Source organism: Aulonocara stuartgranti (genome assembly GCF_965226115.1).
Source record: "Aulonocara stuartgranti genome assembly, chromosome: 10".
Taxonomy (NCBI): domain Eukaryota; kingdom Metazoa; phylum Chordata; class Actinopteri; order Cichliformes; family Cichlidae; genus Aulonocara; species Aulonocara stuartgranti.
This window is the reverse complement of record NC_138946.1, coordinates 25,675,147-25,686,778: the sequence shown is the minus strand read 5'-3', so window position 1 is coordinate 25,686,778 and position 11,632 is coordinate 25,675,147. Positions and strand designations below refer to the sequence as shown.

At 37.9% G+C, this 11,632-nt stretch overlaps 1 protein-coding gene across 2 annotated transcripts; it reads left to right on the top strand.

The window, feature by feature from the left end:
* Positions 1 to 2,008: 2,008 nt before the first annotated feature.
* LOC309714997 (LIM/homeobox protein Lhx1-like) lies at positions 2,009 to 6,118 on the top strand (the record flags this gene model as incomplete). 2 transcript variants are annotated; one of them, XM_082547765.1, is made up of 5 exons in its annotated part: positions 2,009 to 2,061; positions 3,998 to 4,218; positions 4,429 to 4,703; positions 5,316 to 5,472; positions 5,742 to 6,118. In XM_082547765.1, the coding sequence occupies exons 1-5, from the start codon at positions 2,021 to 2,023 to the stop codon at positions 6,116 to 6,118; spliced, it is 1,071 nt and encodes a 356-aa protein (XP_082403891.1). In that variant the 5' UTR covers positions 2,009 to 2,020. The 2 variants fall into 2 exon arrangements, with proteins under 2 accessions (XP_082403891.1, XP_082403890.1); XM_082547764.1 differs by lacking the exon at positions 2,009 to 2,061 and adding an exon at positions 3,263 to 3,448.
* Positions 6,119 to 11,632: the final 5,514 nt, after the last annotated feature.

Genomic DNA, 11,632 nt, shown 5'->3' with positions numbered 1-11,632 from the left:
TTATGTAGACTGAGACAGCTTCTCTTTGTTGTTCTAATAAATGTCAGCTGAGTAGTGTAAATGTTCAGTTAGGCTGTTGAGCTAAGTTTCACAACTTTGGAATTGTTCTTTTAAACTAAGCCTGTCCATCCATATTCTCTTCTGCTTATCCTTGTCAGGGTCACAGGGGTGGGGCTGAAGCCTATCCCAGCTACCATAGGGCAAGTGGCAGGGTATAGCCTGTCCAGATCGCCAGCCTGACGCATGGCTAACATAGACAGATGCACAATCGCACTCACATTCACACCTACGGGCAATTTAGAACCACCAAATAACCTAATCCCACTGACTGCATGTCTTTGGACTGTGGGAGGAGACGATATCCCCCATAGAACTCACACAGACACGAAGAGAACATGCCCGCTCCACACAGATAGGTCCTGGAAAGGTGGTGGAGTGGAACTCAGGACCTTCTTGCTGTGATTTATTGAATTCATTGACAGATGGACGGTTGGCTAGAGTCCATCTCTTCTTAACTGAACTCTACATATAATCCCTGTTCTAGTGCTAAGGCCAGGCAGTTATCATGATGTCACTTATGAGCTGTTCTGACTGAACAAAGCAGACCATTAAGCACCATTCAGCATAGGTACCAAAATGGTAAAGTTATCCCGCTTCACATTAGGAATCTCTTTAATCTGCAGATATGCTTGTCATGCCTTATTGTGTGCTGCATAGTATTTTCTTTATGTCTGTCACTTCCCATTCTGCCACTGCCTAGTCAGTTTTAATTGACTTTAATTAGCATCTAGTAATTAATTTTGTTTTCTACAAATTATTTGTATGAGTGGTCCCAGTGGGTGGCCTTGTTCATCTCGTTAGGGCCAATTAGCTGCAATTAACAACCACTAATGACTTGCTTTTTTCATTCCAAAACAAACAGTGCACACCCTGGCAGATTCCAACACTGCACAGAGACCTCTTGTGTGTATAAGTGGTGCTGGGGCCAAATGATGGGCCAGGCCTCTAATCAACACCTTCCCTGGAGAAACCAAACTCACTAAGGAAACATGTATCCAGCTTCCAGCTTCCCTCTGGTCTTTTTGTTGTCAGCCACTATTACACCAAAGCTTCTGGGAGCAAACTTACTAACAGAATAAACTTATGAGAAATCTTTATTTAGTTTAACAGTTCAAAACTTGTGAAAACTAATTTATTGTTGAGTGGGTGCTTATTTTTGCTTTTAAAATAATAATAAAAGTAATAATAATAAATCACATACTTACAGTGCCACTGAGAGACTGTCCTTTCTGCACTGTGACTACGTCTTACTTGCAATGTTTTGAGGCCATCTTCGTATATGGTTTTGTGTAAAGTGTAAGGCCTGATGAGTGAATCAGCTGATAAATTCATAATTTAAAACACATCCTCTTAATTAATCAGCATTTACAGTTTATCAATAAGACCACAGCCTGAAAATAGTGATAACGATTCACGATATGCTACAAATCTGCTTTATGCACACAATTCTAGCATTAGATAGGCCCTTTAATCCCTTGATTTTAATTCCGTACACTAAGTAAATGTGTACATAGTTTGTTCACTGAATCAATAATAACCCCCTACTCCCCATCACAATTCTGCTTGATTGACTGGTTGTCAATAACTGAGATCCACATTAGTTGTTCTAAAAGCAGAATTTTAAAGTAATGACTTTAAGTGTCAAAGAAAATGTGGAGACGGTAACGTTGTAAATCAATACAGTGGACTCTGATAAAAATGACTGATAAAATTACGAGTTGTAAAACGTCAGGCGTGATGTGACCTTGCTCAAAAAGAAGAAAAAAGTCAAGAGAAAATCCGAAGTGTGGCTTTAAAAACGAAATGTTTTTTTTTAAAAAGAAGAAGTTGTTTTTTTTAATCTTCAAACAATATATATATATATATATATATATATATATATATATATATATATATATATATAGCTCAACCTACATATCGGGACATCGGATATCAGGGCCCAGCAGAACCCGAAGCTTGTATGAGAAAATGCGCTATCTTCGTCCCCAGTGTACCAACATGGTGAGATAGCATCTATAAGAGGCAGCCTATCGCCACAGATTATAACCATTAGTGTTCCCAGTCATTTCAATGCAATGAAGAATAATGCAGGGCCACAGCGTCGGTCTGTGTGAAAAGACTGTGTTGAGCACGTCCTCTCCCCACAGCCTTCTGCTGGGATAGACCTGCTGATCATTTGTCACCTGCCACTGCTTCAGTCAGACTTATTCTCCGGCCTTTTCCAAAGGAAATCATTTATTCACGTGACATTATCACGGCCTCTCAGCACTCTATTCTACAGAGGAAATGTATATCAGTCATAAAAAAGACTATTATTGTAAAGTGAACCACTTTCCTTATTATTTTATATTATTTATTCGTAACTATAATTTCTTTTAAATATTAGTTTGAGCTTTTCTTTTTAGTTTGCGGTGTTAACATTAGACATCCGTCACTAAAATCTGCTTTTAGAAAATTTATTTTTAACAATTTTCCAAGAAATAAAAAGGCTTTAAAACATATTGAGGTTTCCTGTAGTTTTTACCGCCACATTTCTATTTCCTTTTATTTTATTTTGTAACCATGATGCTTCACCTCTGTAACTTAAATAGTTATTTGTGGCGGACTGAAATGAAATCCCCTCATCCTCCACCCCTGAAGCTGACGTCACAGGTTTGTTAATAGGCAATAGGCTGAGCTCCGCTAGGTGAGCTCATTACAGCGTCTCTCTCAGAGAGAGCTCGTCAGAGGCAAAATGGGACACATATGACCACACTAAGCGCACAGACAGCATTTTATTGTTGTTCGTTCTTCTTCTCCACTTTAGCCAACTGCGGATTTTTCGCAGTGAATGATTTTAATATTTATGAATAGCTTTCTTTTTTTTTATGTCCTGAAATCGCACACCTCGGATCATCTTCACGGCCCGCTATGATCTCCAGTCAGTGATTATTATATATACATATTTTTTTTAAATACCAGTTTGTCTTCAACTGCTGATCTTTCATTTGGAGCAAAAGACTGAATTTGGATTGTTGCCCTGTGGAACAAAAAAATCAAACAAAAACAACTACTTTTACTCTCACTGATGGCGACCTAATCGATGCGAATAATTCGGATGAGCTGGATCTTTTGGATTATATGCACTAAAGCGAATCCATATCTAGGTGAGCGGGACGGAAGAGAAGAGGAAGAGTTGATTTCGCACTCGCACACTGGAGCGGGAATAAGTCTAGACAATGCTTCAGTGTGCCAGCTGTGAAAAACCTATTCTCGATAGGTTCTTGCTCAAAGTTTTGGACAGACCGTGGCACATCAAATGCGTCCAGTGCTGCGACTGCAAATGTAGTTTGACAGAGAAGTGTTTTTCTCGAGAAGGGAAACTGTATTGCAAGAATGATTTCTTTAGGTAAGAATTGACAGTGTTTGTGGTTTAGTATTTATAGAAAAGGTTTGGGTTTTTTTAGTCAGTTAAAAACAGGTTAAAAATGCATTCCAGTGGTTGCAACTAACCATCTGTTTTTATACAATGGACACGCCTGTCTGCTGTTATTTTATTTCCTCGTCTTATCTTTCTCTTCTCTCTTTTCGTTTAATTCTCAGTTTTCTGTCTTCTTTGAAAGTGAAGCTAACCCTAACTGCTCGTGTGATTATTATGATGGAAAATATCTTACAATTGTACCTAATATTTGTGTTTAGCCTGTTTAGTTAGACAACTGCATTTTTACTTTCTGCTCAAATCTTACAGTTGTGAAAAACTGACTGTGGTAATTTCACTGACTACAACACACTAAGTTTCCGGTAGTTTGAATGGGGGGTTGTTTTGTAAAAACAACACAAACTTGTCAAAACTGGGCCTAAAGTCATAGCAGGTGTAAAGGTGTTCTCCTAGATTAAGACCAACATATCACGTCTGTGCCGAAACTTTTCCCTGACTTTGGTTCTCCCTCTTGAACAGGAAATTTGGAACCAAGTGCGCTGGATGCGCGCAGGGGATTTTACCCAGTGATCTAGTCCGCAGAGCCAAGAGCAAAGTGTTTCACCTGAACTGTTTCACCTGTGTGATGTGTAACAAACAGCTGTCGACCGGAGAGGAACTGTATATCCTGGACGAATTCAAGTTCGTTTGCAAAGAGGACTATGAAAACAACTCTGGGAAAGACACAATCCTCCTTTCAGGTGATTTATTATTATTATTATTATTAGTATTATTATTATTTATTATTATTATTATTATTATTATTATTATTATTATTATTATTATTATTATTATTATTATTTAGTGTAGGCTATTTTATTTATTTTTTTAAAAAGATTCCTGAGGTGCACCTTTCATAAATATTTAGCCTAGAGTAGTGGCATTTTCTGATTGTCTTATTCTGATTACAGTAACGACGTGCAGCGATCCAAGTCTGTCTCCGGACTCTCAGGACCCGCAGGACGACGGGAAGGAGTCAGAAAACGGGCATTTATCGGATAAAGACACGTGCAGCAACGAGAACGACGAGCAGAGCGCCGTCGGAAAGCGACGCGGGCCTCGGACCACTATAAAAGCCAAGCAGCTGGAGACCCTGAAAGCGGCTTTTGCGGCCACACCGAAGCCCACCAGGCACATCAGAGAGCAGCTGTCAAGGGAGACGGGTCTCAACATGAGAGTCATCCAGGTAAAAGCAACAAATATAGAAAAAGAAAAAAAAAAACCCAGATAACTATAAGTTTACTGTTTTTTTTATTCATACACAGACTCACACAAAGTGACAGTAACACAATCACCAAGGCACTAGTGTTACAGAGAATAAAGCCTTTGATGTAGGCAACTCAACAAAGCAATGTGGCTGGTGGCGCTTGCAAGCACCCACGTACAATATATGCTCTGCTGATTTTCATTTTTTCCCCCCGCCTCTCATTTGGGGTTTTCCTTAATCTGTGCGCCCAGTGCGTCCCTAACATCACAGAGAACTCATGATGCCCATGGGCATTTTAAAAGGCCCCCTAATAATAATAAAAAAAATCGTGTCGCACGGATACATCTTGAATGCTAATTTAAAAATGCTATAAATTATATTTTTAGTGACCTAAAAAGTTAATTTTTGTGTCTTTTCTCATCAACTAAAACCTTACCCCAATTTACAAAGACCTTGTCATTATTTTGGGTTGATTTATTTCTAATCATCGTCTTCCAAATCATCCAACTGCAATTTGTCGCCCTTATTTCAAAAAGCTGTTGGCCACACTTCATAATTCATGCTCTTTGTTTTTGAACTGCTGTCTTAAAGGTTTGGTTCCAAAATCGGAGGTCCAAAGAGAGACGTATGAAACAGCTGAGCGCTCTAAGCGCTCGGAGACACGTGTTTTTCCGCAACCCGAGGAGAATGAGAGGCCTGGGAGAGAGAGTGGAACCAGGAGAGCTTGGACACTTTTCTTATTATGGAGGTGAGCTATATAAAATAATGATTAAGATTTAGTGTTTTAAGACTGTCACATCATAAACAAACAGATAAATAAGCAAATATGGTACAAAGTATCTATGCTTCTTCAGGTTGATGCATTAGCTGTAATCAATAAAATGAACCTTATACAATCTTATAATCAATGCTGTTTTTGACCAAATTGTAAAAATTCAAGATACATAAAAAAGCCACTACTATTCTTTCTTTAAATTCTGACACAATGCACTAATCCTTATGTTCATATGAGTGCAGAATATCCTGGTGAATACTATGGCTCAGGAGGGAATTATGAGTACTTTCAAGGCCCACCATTATCGCAAGCACAGACTCCAGCAGACCTGGGCTTTGTGCCCTCCACAGTCCCGGCTGGCACTCCACTAGGAGCCATAGACCACCATCATCCTGGGCACCACTGTCCCGGAGAGGTTCAGTGTTTCTCTGATACATTATCTCATCATCCCGTGGACTCACCAAGTCCGGAGCCCAATGGACCAAGTTCAATTCACAGCATCTCCAGTGAAATGTGTGGCCCCAGCACGCCCTTCACCACTGTTTCTCTCAGTGACAACGGATACACCAACCAGCTGTCACAGCCCTCTTCAGAAATGAGTGAAGGCACTGTTTGGTAATCAGGCTAAGACCGAAATACTACAAATGCAGTTTGAAGGCAAACCCTTAACTTTATTTCATATATCAGCTATTTATTTATAATTATTTATGAATATTTATTTATTGTATTTCATTATGCTTTTTTTATTTTTATGTTGGTTATTTATTGACGGGCCACGTATTAGATAGTTTGGAATAATCTGTGTGAATTGGCTCGTTAATAGGTTCGCAGTGCTGGGCCTCACTGACTAAGCAATAAACAAATACATTAATACTGCTGAATCGTATTTTAGTGTTTACAAAACCTTTTCCGTCATGTACAGTACTGTGCAAAGGTTTTAAGCACATTTAATGCTTATATTCTTTATCCATTATACAAGAATATCAACTGGCCATAAGCCCATTCTGTATTCAGTTTTTTTGGCCCATGCTAGCTGGAATGGACAGTTAAGAAGATGGATGTATGGATGGACAAGGCAATGGATATCCCCAAACATTCACACAGAGTCATAAAGAACTTCAGTGACAAGAACTACAAGGAGTTCTGCAAGATGCTATGGCCCACAGAGATCCCTCGTCTCATTGTGCTGTATTTATATCAGTCTAAGATAGCAAGAAGCGATGGAAACAACTGAGACCAGCCTAAATGCAAAGAAGAATTGTGACCATACATTCAAAATGGCTGGGAGAAAGAAAAAAAAGAGTACCCTGATAAGCAATGGTAAGTGCACCCATAAGAATCTGTGCTTTTTAAAGGAAAATGGTCATACTCAGTATTAATTTGAAACTTTTTTTCTGCTTAGTGCACTTTATGCAAAGTTAATTGATAAAATGTCAGATTTCAATGTCATTTCTAAAAACATTCACATTTTGATATGTTTAAAATTTGCACAGCACTGTATATGATGAAACTGACCTTAAAATTCAAATGTGAACTGTGTGATTGTATTTGTTTTATCACCTTTCAGTGTTTCAGCCAACTTACAAATTCCAAGTATGAGTTTGTGTGTAATATTCATGTTCATGTATTACACATGAACCACCCGCTGGTTACAGATCATGAACGTGATACATCTGACCAAAAACATTTCTCAGGACTGCGGAAACATTGCATTGTTTTTTGTTTCGCTACACCTTTCTTATGAATAATTTGCTGTTTAGCATGTGTTTGCCTTCAAAGTATTGCCATTTTAATCTGAACATGAGTAGAAAATGATTTGACTGTGACATGATATGAGTCCAACCTGACAGTATGTATAATAATGGGCAATAATGGGCGGAAGAGTCAATTGTTTATGTGACACTCAAGTGTTCAGAGGGTTGATTTTGAGTTGTTTTAAACATTTTCATTCTGGCATTAAATGAAATGCCAGAATGAAATAAATGAAATTAAATGGCAACCCATTTAATGCTACTATTTCACTATGCTATTTTGCATACCTCAAAAAAAACTGAAAACACAATAAACTGTTGCCAAATGAAAGGACATCGCAAACCCTGCCATTTCAGTTGTAAAAAAAACAAAAAACACCTCTAAAGACTTAAACGGCTTTTGTCTTTAAAATGTCAAATTATTTATAACGATAGTATTTCACTTTTCCACAGACGACTTTTTTTCCATGAGATACTTGACCTTTCTTATCCGGTTTGTGAAACAGGCATCACAATGCTGTATAATAAAAGTCCTATTGATGATTGTTATTTGTTTATCACTTTTGGGGGAAATGATGGGAATTCCTTTTTCAGTCTTTCCTGATTTTGTGAATGTTTATTGAACAGGGATTTGTTAACATGTATGTAATCTTTTGAGATTTTTAAATAGACCAAAAAGATTACCAGAGGGAATCCTTTTAGTGTACAAATGTGCATTTAAAATATTTTCGTTGTCCTTTAATAAACACACTCTTATGGAGTCTGATGAAGAAGCCAAAGTGTCAGCAACTGCTTAAAAACTGCTGCAAGATTAGAAATAAGTTCTAAATAACATCAGCAACAATGCATAACCGCTAAAAGAGTTCAGCTCAAAAGTACTTGTATATTTATAACAGACATTGTAAATTTGCTTAGCTTAATCTGTTACACTGATTATGAAGAGCTACTCATTGCCATAATTTACTGTTCTGCTAAATCGGGAAAATTATGACTAAGTGAAATTCTAGGAGGAAATACAAAACGTCTCTTTGAAACTTTACTATAGATTCACCAAAATCAGAGCTGTTGTGCTAATGTGTTTATAGCAACATTATCTAATTGGCATTGTCAATATATGAACATCTTCTTTCCCCCGGTTATGTTCAGTGAGCCTAAGCGACATTTCAAAGACACAATGTTTAAGTAGAAAGTTATCAACTCACATTACATACTGTATATATGTTGGTTTTTCCTTTTGTTATGCAAAGGAGCTTCATAAAATCTTTGGCACTTGTTACTTTGCTAGGTGTTTTCTTGATAATTCAAGAGCTGCAAGCACGTATTTGGATTCAATGAGCCTTTCTCTAATGCCAGCTAAGTGACATGTTGCAACATTAACAGGCTAACGACAGAGTGACTATTTTCAAGCCAGGGAAAGGTGAGAGCATCATAAAAGGGGACAGGACGCTGCATAGTGGATCAGTAAGCAGTGAAGCGGGAGACTGAAGGAGCAGATCAGTGGAGCTGATTGGGGGAGGGGTAGAGGAGACGAGCAATGTCACAAGGCATAAACTGCAGGAAAACATGTTTATAAGTTGAAGATTAGATTTGACAGTGGCTAACAAATGTCAACCTGATCACAAAATATTATAAAAAGACATATGAGAAAATGTGGAGCTGAAGCTGGAAAAGAGAGTTGCACAATTGTTAATATGGTTTGCATTAGACTGATGTGTTTGAAAAAAACAAGTTCAGTCTCCCTTTTGCGTTACAACTTTGCGAAATGTTACGCTGAATGTTAAAAGAGTGACATTCAGCGTCATTTCCCCCCAAAAATTCATAGCAGGCAACTTGTGCTTTTAAACACTATTAAAACGATGTGATAAAAACTATGGACTTTGACATAACTGGGCATGTTTTTTGCTTAACCAGACACATGTATATACCAGCTTATGATGATGAGCTTAACTTAAGCTGCTAAAAGAGCTAGATAACATCCTAATGTTCAATATTCATCGAGATTTTCTTATAAATACGTGCAACTTGTCAAGGTTAGTATCAGTGTTGCCTGCTGCTAGTTGGTAAAGTTAATGCTAAATGGTATTTTCACTTATGCTTAACTTCCTATTCACCCATAACCCTTTATCAAGTGTAGAACCCCATGTAGTAACTTTATTTGCATCATAACAACGGAGAAAAAAACCCCAAAAGAGTAAAATGTTCATGTGATATCCTCTAATAACACTCAAATTTTGAATTATTCAGTGAAAATCCTATAAAAGATTGAAATTGTTCCAGTCATAACATTTTCTTTAGGTGAAGAAGTTTAGGACACTGATGAAGAGGCAGGTGGTAGCACAAACCTGAGCTCTTGACCTCTCCAGTAATATTAACTGGTGGCAGTGTTATGCTACTGGGGGTTTGTTTTCCTGGTGCTGTTTGAGTTTGTAAAGGGAATTCTCCCTCAGAATCAGCGATTGAATTGACAATGTTCCAGAGGGCAGTAGGGGCTGAAACATATGCTATCCCCAACTGAACACCTGTAGAAGATTGTGGCCCAGTGTACTGTTCACCAAACACTAAAAACACCAAATGAGAGAAGAATAGTGTTGTAGTAAGGATTCTGAGAGTGGCAGAAGCATTGCCAGGTGCACTGAAGCTGCTCTAGCCCAGCACCTTACCTTTAATTTGTTACCTGTCTGTAGAAATGTACAGCTACTTGATATAGAAATGTAATCCTCAGCAGATAATGCTGCAGTGTGAGGGCTCTGAGATGCAATCCAGAGTTTATTTATGTCATTTAAATGTGCTCTCGTGTCATTTCAGCTTAGTATGAGAGATAGTACTGCTGTTCTTGCTGGCCTGCTCTGCTCTCCCTCGTACTGTGTGTGCAAGAAATTCTAATCATGATGGTGAACTTAACATCAGTTGGCCATTCAGTGTAATTTGGTAGAAAGTTTACCACTTAAAGCATGTCTGAAAATGCCCCTAATACACAATATTATATTTTTTGTTAATATTGATCTTTGAATTCTGCTAATTAACTGCAATTTACAACATTTACACGTTCCCGTTTGCTGTAGCAGATAATGTTATGCTGGAAACGTAATCCCTATAATCTCAACAAAATACCTTGATGAAGAGAAAGATTTGCAAGTCAAACGTGAAACCAGCAAATCAATTTAAATCTCGCTGACAATGAGAGAGAGAGGGAGGGGGGGGGGGGGGAGGAATAAGACTTAATTGACCTCTAAGCATTGATTTGTGCACTTACCTACCAATTTAACTGCTTTCATAAGTGTCCTGAAAAAAATAGCAAATCAAGCAAGCAATCATGGAACCTGGTGTCCAGGAAATCTGAACTGTATTTTATATATCGGGTATGTTTTATGCACAAAAGAGCTGATGGCTAATTAGCTGGATGGACTGTTTGACTCCTATTATGCCCTGACACTTGAGCTGGGTATCAGCAGCTTGGTTAGATGCCTGCAGCTATAGTATCTTTATTGTTCTTCACAAGACTAGACAATGTTCTTAGACATAATTTGTTGGACCAATTACCAAAAGTTTTTTTTAGTCTCTTCTCAAGGAGCATAATACAGTCACCCATGAAGACTTAGCGTGAACAAATATAACTATCTTACATCCTGTGTATCAAAATTTAAACACCTGAAAACCGAGAAAAGAAAAGAAAAACCCAAAACAATAAGATAAATGCTACCATGTACTAATAATCTACTGCAATTTGAGATGAATCCTTCTGGTCCTTATTTGATTTGAACTTAAATTTAGTATTTTTCTCATTGCTGTTCTTTTTAGCCCCTTTCTCAATCTAGCCCAATTCACAAATTTGACTCTTTCTTCACTTTATGCTTGAGGCTTGGTACTCCAGTTTCTGCATGAAAATCATTCACACATAGAATTTTATAATCAATGCCCACAGTAATAGGATTCCTCTGGCCATGGGCAATTAATACAGTTTTCTCCTTTTTTCCCTCCTTGCGCTGATCTCAAAGCTACGAGACATTGGCTTCTCCTCATTTACATATTTATTGCATTGGACTCAAATCTGGCGAGTGATTGATGTGGAGCCTGCCTTCTGAATTTTTAGCGGTCTATTATTATGAAAGACATGGAGGGGGGCTGCAGCACGTCAGTGTAATTTTGATTAAAGTTGAAGAGGACAGAATCACGAGTGTTCCCCACCTACTCTCTTTTCCTACACTGCTTAATCCGTGAGGCCAAGAGCTGATTTCAGCCTGTTATTGAGCCTGAGGAGTCAACCATTCACAAAAAAAAAAGGCAGATTCACTTGTTAAGATTTTAATCAATGTGTCACTTGCTCCTAAAGTTAATGACAATGCGATTATTTTCAGTTATTAATGGGTCTTTGGAAAACTTTT